At 39.5% G+C, this 19,312-nt stretch overlaps 1 protein-coding gene across 1 annotated transcript in view; it reads right to left on the bottom strand.

Annotated features, from left to right (window-relative positions):
• The window catches only part of VWC2 (von Willebrand factor C domain containing 2), a 333,726-nt gene that overhangs the window by 143,675 nt on the left and 170,739 nt on the right, over positions 1-19,312 (bottom strand). Inside the window, exon 4 of the mRNA XM_018558054.1 lies at positions 9,080-9,092. Within this exon, the coding sequence (XP_018413556.1) occupies positions 9,080-9,092 (13 nt within the window). The remainder of the gene's footprint in view (positions 1-9,079; positions 9,093-19,312) is intronic.

Below are 19,312 nucleotides of genomic sequence, written 5' to 3'. Positions count from 1 at the left end.
CTCACATTCCCGCACTAGTCCACCCAGACAAAGTAGGCTTTCTCCCGTCCCGTGAAGCCTGAGACAACACCACGAGAGTCCTAGGTGTGCTCCATTCTGCCCACACTAGGTATATTCCAATGCTGCTGCTGTCCACGGACACAGAAAAGGCTTTCGACCGGGTGAGCTGGCCGTTTTATGACACGGGTTCTGCGTCACCTAGGACTGGGTGATCGCATGCTGACCTGGATTGGAGCAGTTTATTCCCGCCCAACTGCCCAGGTCAAAGTGAACGGTCAACTCTCCCGGCCCCTTGCGATCTCAAATGGCACCCGGCAGGACCCCCTTATCCCCCCTGCTTTTCATTCTTACTCTGGAACCTTTTCTACGCAAAATACGAGCGCATCCAGATATTACAGGCCCTTCCATAGGAACCAAGGCACCTCAAAAAGTAGCTGCTTATGCGGACGACTTGTTGTTATTTATAACCAACCCACTGATCTCCCTCCCTAATTTGATGGCAGAATTTCAGACATTCAGTACCCTATGTAACTTTAAAATGAATTACACTAAATCGGAAGCGCTCAATTTCTCCATTCCGACACAGATGGTGTCGGCGCTACAATCGATGTTTCTTTTCCGATGGTCGGAATCTACAATCAAATACTTGGGTACCCATATTCCGTGACGTCTGGCGGAAGTGTTTTCGGTGAACTTTCCCCCCCTCTTACATGAAATCAAACAAGACCTCCTGGGGCGGCACTCGCAAAACTTCTCGTGGTTTGGCAGATGTAACATCCTTAAAATTAATATAATTCCTCGCCTTCTGTACTTACTTCAAACACTGCCTATTCGTATACCAGCCTGGTTCCTACAGGTCGTAAATCGGGTATTCTCAAAGTTCCTTTGGGTCCACAAACCCCCCCGACTTAAGTACTCCTTACTGCGTCTTCCAAAGTCCAGTGGCGGCATAGCACTCCCAGATGTGACACTTGATTATGCGGCATGTCATCTAGCCAGAGTAACAGATTGGTGTCGCCACGCGGAATCCAAAATGTGGATCTCCGCGGAACAAGTGTTTTCCACTGTGCCTTTGGCCTGTTTGCCATGGTGCGTACAGTCGATCCCCCAAGAGATTAAATTACACCCTACCATCGGGGCAACTTGGGCTGTATGCAGGCAGTTTCTTGGGAAGCCCGATATCTCCCCAACGCCATCCCCCCTACTCCCTATTGTGGGCAATCCGGCTTTCCCGCCGGGTCTCAGTGATCCCAGCTTCCGGCCCCTTCTTCTAACTAATAGCTACAGAGCAACACATTTCATGGCGAATAACCGATGGCTAAATAGGATACAACTAGCGACTGATGCCCCGTTTGCTGGGGTAGGCTTTTGGCGAACGGTACAAATCTCACACTTCCTGCGCTCACTCCCACCTGCTGTCGATTTCATGCGACCTCTGACCGCCTTCGAAAGGGAATGCGCCGCATCAGGAGGCCTCAGACACGCGGTATCATTCATCTACGGCCTCTTGCTAGCCTCACCTCCTGACTTCGTCCTTCCCTACTTACAGAAGTGCGAACGGGACCTAGGGATTAGCATCTCCAAGAATCAGGCCGACAAAATATTGTACCATACTCTGCGTTCATCCATTAATACGACATCCCAGGAATCGGGATATAAACTCCTCACCAGATGGTACAGAACCCCCCAACGTCTCCATGCTGTGTTCCCATCGGTTCCTAATATTTGTTGGCACAGTGGAAGTACACCTGGGCACCTGTTTCATGTTTTCTGGTCCTGCCCTTCCCTCTCTTCTTTTCAGTCCTCGATTCGTAGCCTTGTTCAGAAGTTCACAGACCTGGAGGTCCCAATGGACCCGGCCTTTTTTCTACTACACTGTAACTCTATCTCCCAGAAGCAGTACAAGAAATCCATACTACCTCACCTGCTTAACGCGGCAAGAAGCTGCATCCCTGCACTATGGAAGCAGACCAGACCCCCGTCGGTTCCCTTCTGGCTGAGGAAGGTCGTGGAAATTGAGCGCATGGAAGACCTGATCTCCTTTGCCAGGGGCACGCACGCTCAACATTGTACTAGATGGTTTTATTGGCTGGAATTCACTCCTCCGAATATAGCACCCAACTACAGGAAGAGAGGCAACCATAGGTGCAGCTGGAACAGCGAACGGAGCCTCTCAACCCCTCTACCTCTTTCCTTCATTCTGATTTCCTCTACCGATGTAGTGAAGACCCTGTGATCTACCTTATATGTACTATGACATACAGCTGATGTATGTACTCATGACTTGAATATACCGTGAATCTATCTTCTTGTATCATCAGAAATACTACAGGTCAAACGGCATTTAATCGTATTATATAATAATAATAATAATGATAATATATGCTGTAGTGTATAATGCTGATTGAACTACATCTTTTGTATAAGAGTCCTCAGGTCTAGGGGTGTTACTGTGAATATTCTTAGAATGATTGAAATATATTTACACATCCACTTGTTAGCAGACCTAATAAAATAAAAGAAGAAACTGTCAAATAAATAAACCTTCAAGGTAATTATAAAATTAGTATTGTAATTGCTTTAGTTAATTTCGACACTGTCAGTTTATACACACTAGGGTGAATTAAATCTCTTCTCTAATCTGTCCCTAGTTATTACCCCACTTGGCACCACCATCTTAGCTTTAGTCTTCTCGCCATTATTTTCCCATCTTTGCCTTCTTTCCTGCAATAGCGAAGCATCATTGTTCACTGTACTGTATATGTCAGCAGTCAGGTGGATGGCACAGATGAAGAGATGGAGATGAGGGTTTATCTGAATTTTAAAGGTACCGCTATTTTACATGCTTAGAAAATGGAAAGGTTAATTTTAAATTGTTTTGAAGTATGTACCAGTATTGTTATACTAGCTCATAATAGTACTAAGACACTAAAAGGAAGCAGAATATAACAGTCAAAAAAATTGTTACTACCATTATTCATATGTATTGCTTCGCATAACTCACTCCTTACAGTCAGCCATTTCTCAGTAGGAAGCATTAGATTCCATTGCTGACAATGCTACCTGCTTTCAATCTGTATTTGAAATACAGACATATCAACATAGCACATATAATGCATATTCACAAATAGAAGTCTTGCCCCAATCTACTTAAACTGTGTCCCAATTTTGGGCATTTGGTTAAACCTTGTCAAAACTCACTTGTGACAAATATTTAATGAGGGAGAATTGGATGAAATGTACTAGAGAAAAAGAGTATAGGTGGGTTTTTAGTGCAAGATTTAAGAGACTGTAGATTACATTACAGTATTACATTGTCCAGCAGCAGGAACATTTTAACTGGCAAGACTAGGCCAACATTTACTACAGACGAAGAGCACAGGTTGAAGCTTTACTACAAAAATGAAGCTACTGCAAAGTAGGGATGCAGTACAGTACAGATATCGGTATTTCCACTAGCATGGAGCCGGCTTCCCGGGTAATCAGGAAGCCGGGCAGTGTGTCATTACCCGCCACCCGGCTTCTTGATTGCCCAGAAAGCAGCCTCCATTCTGTTTGGTCGGCTCAATGCTGATTGGCCGGGAATCCGGCTTCCCAGCCAATCAGCATGGAGCTAGCTTCTTGGCCAATCAGGAAGCTGGGACGTGGGTCATTACTACAGAGAAGCTGATGAAGCAGATATCTGTTTCACTAGCTTCTTCTCCTGGCTCTAAGAGCTGGAGAATTTACACAGTGACACTGGAAGTGATGTAATAACACATCAGTTCTGGGTCCCAGGAAGCTGGGAGGTGGGTCATTACCCAAAAAAGCTGATGAAGCAGATATCTGCTTCACCAGCTTCTTCCCCTGGCTCTAAGAGCCAGACAATGTACACAGTGACACTAGAAGTGATGTAATAACACAGGTTCCAGTGATCAGAGGCGAGGTCAGCAGCTAGAAGCTTGCTGACCTCCCTCTGATCTTTCAGGGAAGATACACCGTGCTGGTCTCAGGCACACACGGGGGACAGCGAAGCCCCGGGAAGCCAGCGGCAATGGCGGAGGGTGGGCCATGCAGCACCACACTGTACAAATGATCCAGTGCCTGCAGAGCCACCGGATTGCTTGCACATAAACAGCTATCGCAGCAGCAGCCATGTTCTTGGTATAACCACTTCAAGCAGATAACGTGTATTTATGTAAACCCGCATGAAGTGTTTAAAGTCCTCTTGAGTGTCCAAGATACAGACTCACCATTAAAAAGACCCTGTCACTCCCAAACAAAATTCTATTAAAAGTTCCCTACAAGGGTAGAGATATTATTTTCATATCTCCATTGGTCTGTTACCCTTATCTTCAATCTGATTGGGCACTGCAGCCTCCATAAGACTTTCTGAAATTCCTAATTTACAGGGGTGTCAGAAGCCTGCGTCCTTCTTCCTGTGCTATGGTACCAGCCTTCAACCCCTATATGATTACAGAACACAGCAGTAACGTAGGGGTCAGAGGAAGGAGCCACAGATTGCTTGCTGAATGCTGTAACAAAAGCTCTCTGACAACATCCTTTTTGGTAAATAGGGAAGTCGTTGGTGAGAGAACACAAAAAGTAACATTCCAGAAGAGCACCACGGTGTCCAAAATGTAGATAAACACTTAACATCCTGTTAAAACCATTCAAATAAATATTAGTAGCAAATTAAAAAAACTAAGCTATTGCCATGTGATTATACCAGGGACCCCCTATATTTACCAATTTGACCAATACATATTGTATACATTTAGATTCAAAGTTATATAGTCAGAAAAGGTGATCCAGGGCCAGATGGAAAATACAATTAAATCATGAAAAATGTTTTACAATACAACGTAATGAAAGCTGCAATGGGTAAGCAATGTACACAATTTAAGCTATGTGAAAAAGAATAAACTCCAAGGTCACCAGTATAAAGCCCCTATGAAAATAATAATAAGAAGAAGTACAAAACATTGGAGAATATTATCCAGCTAAGACATGTTTAGTGATGTACATTACTTTAAAGAAAAATAACTCATACTTCTTTGTAAAGACATGCATGATTAAAAATCATTGCATTTCCTTCCAGGGTTAAATAATATAATATACATACCATATATTTTTTTTAAACAATACAGCAGCAAAAAGAAAAGCAAAAACAATCAAGCATCACATCGAATAATAAAACAATGATAGCATTCTTTCAGAAGGTTGTGCCAATATTATTTTTTGCAGAACTACATAAGGTTTTCACAGTTCTCATTACATTTTATTTATTCTCTTAACCTAATTTAGCAGAGCATCTCCATCAGTATGTAATACATTTCTTTAGCCCTTTGGATATTTCTGTGGGAGTAACCCCACCAACAAAAATGCTGTATTCATTCACTAGATTCATTCAGTCATTCTAGGTTGTTACACTGACATATAGGAGTTGCACTAATTGGAAATGATAATTCCTTAGAAGAATTATGATATTCAATTTATTATGTGTAATTTGGCTCACTGAAGAAATTTAAAAATATGTTCCCCACTCTCCCTCCTCACTATGATATAAATATATTCAAGACATTTGGCCAATCAAGAGCAGCTAAATGTACCCAAGCTAGCCAAATAAGTAGCATTTCATAGCTAAGTCCATTTCTTATGCAAACTCTTCATACAATGAAAAACTAGCAGTGAGTAATATTACGATGATGGGGAAAAAATCCCCAAAATATTCGCTTCCACAGTTAACTTGCTCATAATTGATTAAAAATCTGTAAATTTTTTGTAAAGACTGAAAAAAGGAGGAGAATTATCCATTAGACCAAAACATATAAATCATATGAATGCCTAATAAAGGCTAATAACGTTTTCAGTGCACCCAGAATATTTACTAAAGCAAATATTAATACCAATATTTCTCAAATGTGGTGCTCTCCTTGATGGCTCAGAAAGAATAAAAATCTGCTGTAACAGTTTGTCTGACAGAAAAATGTTCCACTATTTCTGCACATATGTCAATGCATTAGTTACTGTATGAATTAAGTTTAATGTTAAATATTCTTATCACGCTGTCTATGTTTCTTTTTTAATCAAGTAACATTTTTTTTAAACCATAGTTTGCATCTTCAAGACAATTTCTGTTAAGGACTAAAAGTTTTTGAAAAAGTATGTCTTTGTTTCGATCGTCTTTTTAAAGCTTACAGAAAGTAATAAGCAGTTCACAGAGGCATGCTTGTGAAATGATTGTAATGAATTCCAACCAACTAGTGGTAAAAATCAGTTTTAGATCAAGAAAATTAACCTAAAACATAAGGCTGTACAAATCCATTTGGCAACATTACTTACACAGGGGCTGACAGTTCCTGCTTGTATCAGCTCTGCCTGATCATGATCCTTATAAATTTTTGCCACTCCATAGAAATCAGGAACCAGCAGATGGCTCTATTCCTTTTCATCCAAGAAATGTCTAATATGTTACAAAGGGTTGTGCTCTACTGGGAATATATCATTAACACTTTATAATAATTCCCATATGTAAAAGAATGAATAGAACTGTTGATACCAATTCTGGTAAAGTATAGCATAATTTAGCAACCAAGTTCAGCAAATGCTAAGCACAGAAATTAAGCACCATTCACAGATATTAAGATAACAGGAAAGTACATGTATAGAAAATTGATGCTATCAGTTATCTGTTTTAATAAAATTTGTGCTGTTGAAAAGCAGAAAATATACAAACTGTGTATATAAATCAACCATTTTTATTAAAGGAAATCCATCAATTTACCCTTCCCCCAGCATACACAATATCACTAGAGCAGGGGTCTCAAAATCAATTTAGTCGGGGGGCCACTGGACACATATTTTAGTCACGTGGGGGCTGCTACTATATACGGTATCGGTGTTGGTGTCTGCATATGTTACAAGCGGCAACTGCCACCCATTCAAATTAATGATCGGGTGACAGCTGCTGCATGTACACGCCTGCACACCGCATGTAATCATATGTGAAAGGATTACATGCAGTTAGGAATCTGTCACTATCAGTGGTTACACAATTGTTTATCCTGGGTAAGTGATTGTCTTTGTAACTGCATGTAATCATATAACATACCATTACATGCGGTCTGCAGGCATGTACATGCAGCGGCTGTCACCTGATCATTAACTTGAATGGGTGACAGTTGCTGCATGTAAACGTCAGATTAGGGATTCCTGCTGCAGGAAAACGCAAGTGTGTGACACAGGAATCCCTAATCTTACCTGAAATATAGGTGTGAATGGGGCCTAATATACACACAGAAAAATGCAACCCCCCAAACTAATACACCCCCCTCCCCTCCCTCCAAAGCCCCCAGCACACATATTAATAAAGCCCCCTCCCTCCTTTCCTTCCAAGCCCCCCTCACACATTTAATACACATTTAAACATTCTACTACTCCTACCCAGTATGGGGATATCACATATGTAAAACGGCAAAAGGGTTGTCCCTTCTCCATTAAAGCAAACACATGCAGGGAAGACAATGCAACCTGGGTACTACCTTTATAGAAAAAAAAGGTGTAAACACCTTGTGCATATGCAACAAATAAAAAATGGGTTCCTTGCATGATAAGGCTGCCAGCTCAGAACTGGCCTTGTAAAGGTGCTAGCTATGCAAAGTTATCTTGTGTTTATCTGCACATGGTTCTCTGATGTAAAACAGGTTTTCAATTTAGGCTCAACTGCATCCCTGGGCTTTTCTGACAATGTGGAGGGTATCAATAGCATAATGGAAAAGGTAGACACTTTTAAAGGAGATGGAATCACCACTTAAGAAACTCAATGAAAGAGAACAGGAAAATATAATTAACACATACAGCAGAGTTGTAAAACAGATCAAGAAAGAGATTTGTCTCATTGAAGCCATCAAATCAAAGTATTTATCAAGTGTTGCATTTTTAAACTCTGTAAATATCTGTAAATGTTCGTTCTGTGTGAATAGAGACAAAAACAAACATTCTTAGTATATCTTCTTTTCAGGACAAATGTAATGCAATACAATACTGCATTATGGCCACTAGATGGAGCTGAGATAATATAGCAAATAAATACTTATTTCCTGTGCTCCTCAGCTTCACCTAGTGGGCATAATGTGATATTTTTTAAATATTACATTCAACATGGAAAGAAAATATACTAAGAACATTCCTTTTTGCCTCTATTCGCACAGAGCAAACAATCAATTGGATTCACAGGACAAAAGGTTCTTCAAATTGTTTATAAATAGACCACTTAATTTTGTTTGCTGTCTACACTTCCTCTGTCCTTAAAAATTCCTCTTCCTCTTCATGCTGCGTCCTCTTTCCCCTGCACTGTAGAGACAGCCTTTATGTTTTCTTCACTCCTTCTCAGTGTCAGAACCAAATCCCTCCTTCTCACTACCAGTACCTCATCCCTTCTTCACCTATCATGGAATTAGTAGAAGAGGAGGAGGAAAGTAGTAGGAGAGGGGGAGGAGGAGGAGGAGGAGGAGAAGGTGGAAAATGGCACATGTGCAGTCCTCCTAAAAAATGTGCTGTTATGAACTTTTTGAGGAGGAATAAAATGTATTAATTTAAACAACATTGCCCCTAGCCTGAAATATAATTTTGGTTAAATGGGTATATAGCCAAACTGCAATGTATGATACAATTTTGTTATTGGTGTTTAATATCTTGAATATCAGTCTTGAAGTGAAAAAATTTTTAAAAATGACTTCTTATACTTTTTCCATTATGTGATTAAAACTGCCATTTACATTCACTGACTTATATTATCATTTATCATGTACAGTGTTATAGATACTTGTCCTAAATTACGCAATCAAAACTTTGCCTTAAACCCTCTCAAGTTTGCAAAGCTTTTGACTACAAATATGGAAATCAATTTACCACAGCTACAGGCTTACTATAATTGATTTTAATTTCTTGAAGACACACATCAAATTTTTTATAAGTAAAGTTTGCTTTTCAACTACATTTACCAGTTCATGAATGTGTGTTAAAGGGTACATGCACTTACGCTTAGTGTATACCCTCCTCTGCTCAGTAAAATCGTATTTTTTCCTGTGCAGCCTACCTAATAGGGCAGCCTTTTATTCCAAAACCTTTCAGTCTTGCCTTCTGTCTTGGACTCCATTCCCTGCCTGGATGGAATTTTTTGTTGGTATGGACAGAGTCTAAAGAATGCATAGAAAAAAGGTGGATTAACAAATAAAACAGAGCAAGAAGGTTGGTGAAGGATGCACTAAAAGAATTCAGAGCATGCCTGCTGAGTATCTCAAAAGGATTACTAATTTAAAGCACAAACCACCTATAGACTTTAATAGGATGTACTCATATAGCAGGAGAAAGCTCCCATTTAAGCTTATGTGACATTGGTGTGCAGGCTCACACAGACTAGCACTGAAGTTTTACCAGCCAGGCTGCAGACAGCATGGAAAGCTGCAGCCATCAGAGGATGTAAGAATGGACCTATGGGGTAAGAGACATCTCTATGTATTATGGGGCCTAGAGTGGAGGACTGGAGGAATTTTTTGCAAAAGTTCTTCTCAGGAAAGTTAGACTCATGCCCATGCTTGAAGATCTGCGCATGCATAAAATGCAGGTCATGGCCCGATGCTCAGAGTCATGGCTGTATGAACACTTGTGCATGTGCATGCTTTTGTGAGGTGTGTGTCTGGCACTGGCATTGGCATCAAGTGCCATTTTGAAACCTCAGCATTGCTCTGAGAAGTTGCTGAGGGGTTATCAAGTATTCCTGTGACCTGACTTGTTATTGTGTCTTGCTGTGTTTGACCTCTCTTGCATCCTGAATATGACTGTATGGCTTGTACCTCCTGTTGCTGATTCTGATTTGTGTTTCTGACCCTGCCTAGTTTCTGCTGTCTTGGAACCTTTGCTGTCCATCTGATCTTGACTATTGATGAGCCGAACTTACCTGGGTTTGAAAATACAGTTTGGCGAGGAGCAGCTTTTAAAATATTGCTTAAAAGGCAATGTTAAAAATGCACAATTCCTGTGAAGTGGCACATGTTTAGGATATACAGAATCAAAAGAGACATTTACAAAGAATAAAATACCATTGAAATTGCCCAGCAGTAAATTACATTTTCTTTTTGGTTTGTGTTTTTGCTGAAAAAGAAACCGGCATGAGAACCCACCATGTCAAACAAAGCTTACTGATGAAGTCAATTAGGCGTAACGCGCAGGGAGCGGGAGACTCCCGGAGCGCCAGAGAGAGTTGGAAGCTATGGCTAGATCCTTCGGCAGCTTCGTGAATAGACCCCTAAGACAAAAAACATTTTTTTTGACACTTTTTTTCAATTATGTGTTTTAGACACTGACACGTTTGCTACTTTATTAGTCATTTGGAGTTTTTTTAGATTATCACCTTGTGATTTACACAAACAGTTGACTAGAAGATTTACCGTATTGTTCGCTCCATAAGACGCACTTTTTTCCCCCAAAAGGAGGGGGAAAATGTGCCTGCGTCTTATGGAGCGATTCCCGACACCCGAGACATGCAGTTTCGGGCGCCGGGCGAGTAGTAGGAGCCACTGCTCGGCTTTAATACGAGTGATCTAATGAGATCACTCGTATTAAAGCCGAGCAGCGGCGGCAACGATCGAGTTCAGCAGTAGGAGCCACTGCTCGTTTAATACGAGTGATCTAATGAGATCACTCGTTTTAAAACCGAGCAGCGGCGACGATCGAGATTACTGCTCTGTGTGATCACTGAGACCGTGGCGCTGTAATCACAGCGCCACCTGTCTCAGCGGTCACTAACTGCAGCTTCTGTCACAGCTTCTGTCATAGAAGCTGTGACAGAAGCTACAGTCTGTCGAGTGCTCCATAAGGCGCGCCGGACCTCCCTGCGTCCTATGGTCCGGTGCGTCTTATGGACCGCAAAATACGGTAATTTGGAAAAATATTTGAAAAATATTATATATACATATTTTGTTTCTTTTTTCTTTTCTCTCACAATAGTATTGTTCACTATAATATTTGTTTTTTGCACATATTTGTTTACTTGTTGGGTGATAGCGCCGCTTCACATGTTAAACAAAGAGCATGGGTATATGAGCACTACCCTGAGGGACATGTACCAACTCCTTTAAATAACACACTTAAGGGAAGGCCCTAAGCCTGTCTGTGAAGAGGCCTGTAAAGATGTGCAGTAGCAAAACTGTCATTTTGTGAAAGAAGAAAAAAATGCCATTTGTGGCATTTTTTTCTATGCCAAAAAGTTATAGCCAAACAAAAAGCAATATTCATACCAGGGGGATTCAATGCAAAAAAAAAGCACAACAAATATGAGCCCCCCCTTAAATTCAATACCAGACCCTTCAATTCCACTATGGATTTTAAGGGGGATCAATGCAAAATGTAAAACAAAAAAATTGATGTGGGGTCCCCACACTGTTACTAAAGACAGTGACACAATGTGAAAAGTCTTTAAAAAAAAAAAAAGTCCCACGCTGCAAATCTTTCATGGCAATGATTACATATTTAGTCAATGATGACTCAATACTGTTACTATATGGAACACTTCCTGGTGGGATGTGTGTGTTCAGCCGATCTCCCTATCTGCAGCTCATCACTAATCTTGACCCTGGCCTGGACTTTGACTTTGCCTCTGCTCTCTGCATTGGTAACTCTACTGCCTGGCTATTACTGACTCCTGCTCCTCTCGACTAGGATCCTGTTTTTTAATTCTGCATTTTTGCATGTCCGATCTGGGAATCTACATTATGCACATACCTGGGCTAAACCTTTACAGCGCTGCAGTGGTTTCCAGATCACCTTCAAATTATCAGTTGCTTCTGGACCTACTACAGGCCACCATTTCATGTCTTATCCTCTTATATTCTGTCATCAACTCCAGGGAGTACTGAACAAGAGGTATGATCCCTCCGTCAAATCCTCCCTCCAGTCACATGACAGAGGTACATGTACTTTCAGCAACATAATATAGATATAAAATATAAAATACTAAAAGCATAAAAAATGGATTTCCTTTCAGCTATTTTTTAAAAATATCTCAGCCACGAGCGCTTCAGGGTTCCTTCAAAGACACTTTGAGAGGAATTTATAAAAACTGGAGCAGACAAAATCTGGATCAGCTGTGCACAGCAACCAATCAGCTTCTCTCTTCAGTTTGTTCAGTTGAGATTTGAAAATGAAAGAGAGAAGCTGATTGGTTGCTGTGCACAGCTGCTCCAGATTTTGTCTTCTCCAGTCTTGATAAATTCCCCTTTAAGAGTTTTGTGAACACTAGACTTACTTTCACTGAGCTCGCAATTGTTCTCCTGAAATCAAATGTTGGCAGTGACACAGGGAACAGACAGTGACACTGGTGACACACCATATCCGCATTTTATAGACAAGGTTGAAAAGTTTTACAACCACCAAGATTACCTCTACATTCAGCACAGAGGCCACCGATTAACCGCTTTCTGTCCAGTGGCCATACATAAAAAAGCTGGATGGGAGCCTTCTAGATTGGGGTGGGTGTTTGAAAATGTCCTATCCCACCCCCACTGCGCTGGGCGGCGTGCACAAGCAGGAAAACTTCCCTAATTTCAAATAGCCAATGATGGCTGTTTGAATACAAGCATTCTGCTGGCTGTTGAGCTGCCCGATCACTTGTATTTTGAGTGTGGGTGTGCGTCCCCCCCTCTACCACTGCCGATCCCGAGCTCCACCGTCCCCTTAAAGAAAATGAGGCATAGAAAGATCTACACACAAAAAAAGCAACAAAAACAAAAAAGTCCCAAAAAGAAGAACAATGGTGATCGTGCAAGAAAATTCCTCCGATGATTCACAGCCATTCTGCATGTAACTCTCAGGTAAGGATAATCACACAATGTAGGCAGACCTTCACCTCCACCCAGTGAGTGATAACAACAAGTGAATGCTCACCTGGGGAGCTAGACCCTCAGAGCTAGTTCAAATGCGCATTTTCCCTTCTTAATGGGGGAGTGAAGCCCATGTAAAGGCGATAAGGTTTCCTCAGATCACAAGTACCAGCATAAAATACAGACCCCTGACGAAGTGTATGATTGTTTTGTGTATGATTATTAGCTTTGCACATTATTGTTTTTCACGTTAACACTAAACTGATGAGCGGTAAAAGCTTTTAAAGCATCGCTATGGCCAATTTTGGGTATGATAGTTTTTTGCGATTTTGCGGGCACGCCCAATGTTTGGTGTCTAGTTACTCAATGTGACCCCATCTTTTATTTTTTACCAAAAATTTGGGTAATAATACTGCAGCACTGAATACTAAAAAAATGGCCTGGACAGGAAGGGGGTTTAACATCCTGGTCTTGAAGTGGTTAAAAATATTTCAAGCTGATTTATACAGAAGTCATATTTGATGGCATTGAAATATTACATATGGCAGTGTCTATTTAAGAGAGAAAAAAAAATCATGAAGCATGTAAGGACCAGTGTTGACAGGATTTTTTTGCTTCTCCACCCAAAACAACTGGCCATGCAAAAGCAGTTAAAGCAGGTGAAATACATGTCAATTGTGTCTGAATTCTTAAGGTTCAAAGAAGCATCTCAAACTAATGCCAAAAGCATATTGTATTTGCCATCGAAGCATGTCAACACAGGCTCTAAAACATCTTTTGATTTAAAATGATTATAGGATTACCACCACGCAAAAAAAAACAAAAAAAAAACATTTCGCCTTAGTACTTGTGTTATTTAACAAATAGTAATTTTGAAAACCCTTAGTAAATCATTATTTTTTATTTTTCTGTTAAGTTTATGATGAGTTATTTACTGAAAGGGATGTTTCTCATTACTTCAAAATACCTAGCTTCATCATCAGAAGAAACTTGTATTTTTATATATAATCATAACTTGAATAGAAACTTGCTGCACTGAATTTGCCTTTTTAAGAAATCATGCACATTATATTTTTATTAGCTTGAGTTGTTCAAATAACTTATTTTTAAGAAGTAAAAGGCAAAAAGAATGTTAAGTTTACTTACTGATTACACAAACATATCCTTTGTGGTAAAGTATAATTGCACCAAAGACAGATACTTCACAATCTTATTTAGACTATGGAAATTGACGAGGAGATTTGTCATCATCAAGAATTTCACTGAAGCTATATTAATACCTAAAGGAGGTGGAAATAACATTGCAGAACAAATCTGTTTCAGCTATATAATTCCAGCAAACCATGCAATTGTGGAAAATAGATTTGTTTATCTGTTTAAGTCATGTTATATGACAAAAGATACAGACATTTTAGTTAACATATATATTTGTTTGAACATGTTTGTCATACTATGGATTTCATTAAATGAGAAAGGTAAATTATGTTAAAAAAACATTGTTTTACTGTGATCACAATCTATTTTACATTGGAATACAATGCTATATTTCTATTTCCTGGAAAAGTTAAAATGAAATTCCAGGAGTCTTGAACATTTTGTATTCATGTTCAAGACTCCATTTTGTTTATCATCCTTTGAACAAAAGTTTCAATAAGAACATTATTCCTACATCAGCTTTATTTTGCATTTCACAAGTTTTGCAGACTTGGGGGTTGATTTACTAACCTTATAAACACGCCACAAACAAGTATACACCTCTGTAGTGTGTTCCCTCCCAGCATGATCTATTGGTGGAATCTAGACACCTTTGTAGTGTGTACACACCCAGCAGGTGTGTTGTGCAAAGCCCTCCATGAATTGCAAGGAGATGTTGTGTAAATTAGCTCTACATTGTGTTGCTTGCGTTGATGAATGCAGGAATGTAAATGCATGACCTCCCAGCATGATCTATGGATGGAATCTAAACACCTTTGTAATGTGTACACACCCAGCAGATGTGTTGTGCAAAGCCCTGAAGGAATTCCAAGGTGATGTTGGGTAAATTAGCTCTATGTTGTGTTGCTTGCGTTGATGAATGCAAGGAATGTAAATGCATGAGCTAACCATTTTTGTCTAAACTGTGAAGCAGTATTATATATGCATCATGTGCATGATTTTTCCATATATGGCATTAGTGGAAATATGCTTTTAGAGACTTTTTGGTTGATAAATACGTTTTGCTGTGTGAAAATCACACACACCTGGTGTGTGTGTGTGTGTTTTAGGTTAGTAAATCACCCCCATTATCTCTACATCAACCTTATTCTGCGGTTCACAGGTTTTGCAGACTTTTCTGGGTTTTTTTGCAGCGTCCTGGACTTGTGGGCTGCTTATAACGTGATAAATACTCCCAAATTTGGTATAGTGTCAGGCACCAGACTAAGTCAGCTCACCACACAGAACCACTAGAATAGGGTTATTTCCCTGAAATGAAGGTTTAGATTTGATAAAAGTTTTTTTTAAATAAGGTAATTTTGGGAGTGACTTTGTGGTTTTAGACAGTTAACTATCTCATTGCTGTGATAAATAATTCAACATTATTGGATGATTTATATTTCCGTGCCTGCCCAGTGTGGGATGTCACTGGGATGTGTCTCATCAATTATGCCAATGTGGCTTTGCTTAAAAATCAATGTAACCTGTTGTGAAGAGGCAGAATGTTTGTCTTGACATTCTGCCCAATACAAATTTAATACATTTTACTTATGGCAAGCAGACGAATCTCTGTTCCTGGTAATGCGAGGTCTGGTATTTTTACCAGGACACTATATACTGTATATAGATTACATCTGGGTGCCCCTTTATTAAAGAGGTACCCTGATGTGAATAAGCCCCCTGTCTGCACCCCCAAAACCAATGCCCCAGGGCTTGTGGGGAAGAGCCCTTGTCCCCATTGGCACAGGGACAATGTGCTTTTCCAGGGGAGACCCTGGAAAAGATCCAGGCCTATGCTCTGATCAAGGGCCTGGTATGGAATTTTAGGGGGGGACCCCACATTTTCCCCCCATTTTTGGGAGTAGGGTTCCTCTTTGAAATTCCTACCAGACCTTAAGGGCCTGGTATGACTTTAAGGGGGAACCCCACACACTTTTTTTGTTGATTTTTCTACATGGGATCCCTCCTAAATATTCCTAGCAGACCTTAATGGTCTGGTATGACTTCTGGGGGAACCCCACACTTTTTTTTCAAATTTGGTTCCTCCTAACATTCCTGCCAGACCTATAGGTCTGGTATTGTTTGGGAAGGGGAACAGCACACTTTTAAAAAAAAATCATTTTTTTCCTTCAGGAATGTCAGTTTTGCTGCTCCAGGCTCTATACATTGTACAGATTTTCCACCTTACAGGCAGTTTAAGGGGACCTCAAGCACGATATTTAAAGGACTTTTTCATTTTTATTGTTTCCTTTCAAGTGATGTTAAAATCACTGCTCCTTTAAAAACTGTATTATGTATGGGGACCCGGGTCCCCATACACTTGTTTTTGAAAGTTCTACCCCCATTGACTTGCATTGAGTTCGAGTCCAAATTCAAACTTTTTGGATGTTCTAAAGTTCAAATTCGAACTGAACTCTGACCTGTTCGGCTCATCACTAGTTATAGTAGTAACCAGTTGTTCAATACATGTTGTTGAACATGTTGCTCATTGAACATGTTGTTCAATAATGAGTACCAGTGCACAAAACACATATTCTACTGAAAAAAAGTGCAGTAAAGCATAATTATAATTAAATTAATAAAGAACATGTACGATGTCAGATATGAAACTTATTAAAGACTCAATGAACATCGACATCGACGTCACCGGACATCAACGTCACCGGACTCCTCCCCCTTCCCTTCGTTAGCCGACGGAGCCACTTGGGGAAGGTGGAGGAGTCCGGTGACGTTGATGTCTGTGACGTCACTGGATCTCCGACGGGACTCCAGTAGGACCCGGAAGCCGGCGGAGAGGTGAGTTTTCATTTTTGATCAAAAGAATTTTAATCGATGAAAAATTTTAAGGATTAATCGAGAAATTAATCGTTAATTTCTGCAGCCCTAAAAAAAGGGATATGCCCAAACGACCATCTCGCTGGGAACACATGTGCCTTATCGCTGCTAAGAAGGCTATCTTGACGAGCTGGCTCTCACCTACCCCTCCTTCCTTAGCAGGCCTGAAAGAATTGTTACATAAGTTGATGTCCCTGGAGAAACTTGATGCCCGAGACAACTATCCCCACACTGTCGATTAAGCCTGCTTTGTATGCTTGTATTATTGAAAATTCTTCAATAAAAATTACTTGCTTAAAAAAAAAAAAAGGGGATATCTATTCCACATTATATAAATAGCCCATATTCCATTGACATGAGAAAGAGAAATGGACATTGGTTTTATAAGGGCTATAGTAGCCCTTTTTTTGTAACTGAAATCAGGTGCACGCTGATTTAAGCCCATGTTATTTTCCTTCATTATTCTGCACAGTAAATAGATTTTGTTAGATGATTTCTGAGCACTGGGAGATTAGTACACTGGGAGGATCTTCTTTTCAGACACAGTTCTTAACAGTAAACGTACTTTGCATTTCCATTGAACACCATAGCTTCCCTTACATCCTCTAGCTGTGGAAAATGTTATTCAATAAGAGTTAAATAAATGGGAATTTGGTTGAACTTTATGACATTTTAGTCTTTTATACATTTGCTATTAAATCAGTTAGGGAATATTTTTTTCATGAACTTGCAAAAATGTTATTTATTACAAAGTGAAGTAGGAGGATAATAGTCAATTGATTTATTAGGAATTATATTTGTTCCAGTGTCAAAATATGCATTTTAGGTGCCAGACCATAACTTAAGCATTTCTCAGCTTGTTTTTGGATATGTCATCCATGTCAAATTACCCAATCTGTCATTCTCCTAATTTGATTTTCAGGAACCATAACTGTTACATTGTGGAATACAAGTCTGTATAGAGTGAAGCAGCTCTAAATTTGTATTTACTTAACAAAAAAATGAACACTTGATTAAGTTTTTTTTTTTGGCCTTTGCAAAGTCACACAATGAAAGATGTAGCTACAGAGTACTTCCAAAGTATACAAAGAAACTGAATATATAATTCTTCTCCCAAAAGGGCAGGATATTCTAGTTTTTCTTCCTTTTAAACAGGTGTTGAGAATATTCTTAAATGATGTAATTCTTTGGTGAACTCCAATCTGTTGCAGGGCTTCTTGAAAAATAGATAAATGTATCTGATCATTTTAGATATGCCTGCCTTTAAAGTATTTGCCTTTTTATGCCAGTATGCCATAGTCAACGGTGCCAAAAGCCAATTTATCATTGGTGACACTTCTATTTTTTTCAAGCACGTTGTCCTTGAGAAAATACCATTAACATTAATTGTAAGTTGTAATCACACTTATACTGTACACTTGTATCACATAATATTTTATTAGTGTTTTCCAAACATAACACAATTTGAAAAATTATGTTGCAAAAGCAGAATACAACCTAAGGGTCTATTTTGCAAAACTCCCTTTTTTACAAAAATGTATAATTTCTATAGGAAATTCAAATTTCTTTGAGTTATGTGAATATGTTTTCTTCCTATTTAAAAAGTAATAATTTAAGGATATCTGCAAGTTTAGCAGACAAGCTTGCTTGTTTTTTGTTATTAGTTGGGTGTTTTTAGAAGCCATTTTTTGAAGTTGTGTTTGCTTGCCCATCAACAGTCGATTCATGAATGTGATTGCAATGACAGTCATAGATATATGACGGCAGATTAGACTGAATGAGAAAAGGAGGCCCCTTAAAATTCAGTTTGCAGGCAGTGTTTGATAAGAGAAACGGTTAAGGTACATGGACCACTGTAAACCCATTTAAGTTTTTATTTTTTATGAGATGTGCTTTTATGTTGTATTATTGTGTCAGAGGTCAACAAATGCTTCTTTTTTTCCACTTTTAATTTAACAATGACATATACAGTATACCTGTATTGGGTAAGTCACCTACTTTTGTAACATTAGATATTCACTCCATAGAGTCTGTTCAGAATCCAACTCATCAAATACCTCTTGGGTCCTATCACATATCAAGAAAAACACTCATAAGACCACAAGTAATCATGCATAAGCTGCTTGGATGCGTATTGGTCATCAGTGACCATTCTACTTTCTGCCCCTCTATCTAGGCAGCCTCTATTTACTCTTAGACTCTTACAAGCTCCCAGATTTCATAAAGGTGGGATAAAAAATGTGTGCCACAGACAGATAATATAGGCAATCATTTTGTATTGTTTATCACTAGTGGGAAAGAAGAGAAGGGACACGATGGTGGCTTAATCCACAAGTAATTGACTTACCTCTCCACATTATGAGTCATGCTCCCAACATTTTAACTTAGCTTCCCTGCAGAGTGGTTCTATGGAGGTGCCCCCC

The sequence above is a fragment of the Nanorana parkeri genome, unplaced genomic scaffold (assembly GCF_000935625.1).
Source record: "Nanorana parkeri isolate BGI_ZX_2015 unplaced genomic scaffold, ASM93562v1 scaffold317, whole genome shotgun sequence".
Lineage (NCBI taxonomy): Eukaryota > Metazoa > Chordata > Amphibia > Anura > Dicroglossidae > Nanorana > Nanorana parkeri.
The sequence above is the reverse complement of the archived record's forward strand: the minus strand, read 5'-3'. Positions and strand labels throughout refer to the sequence as shown.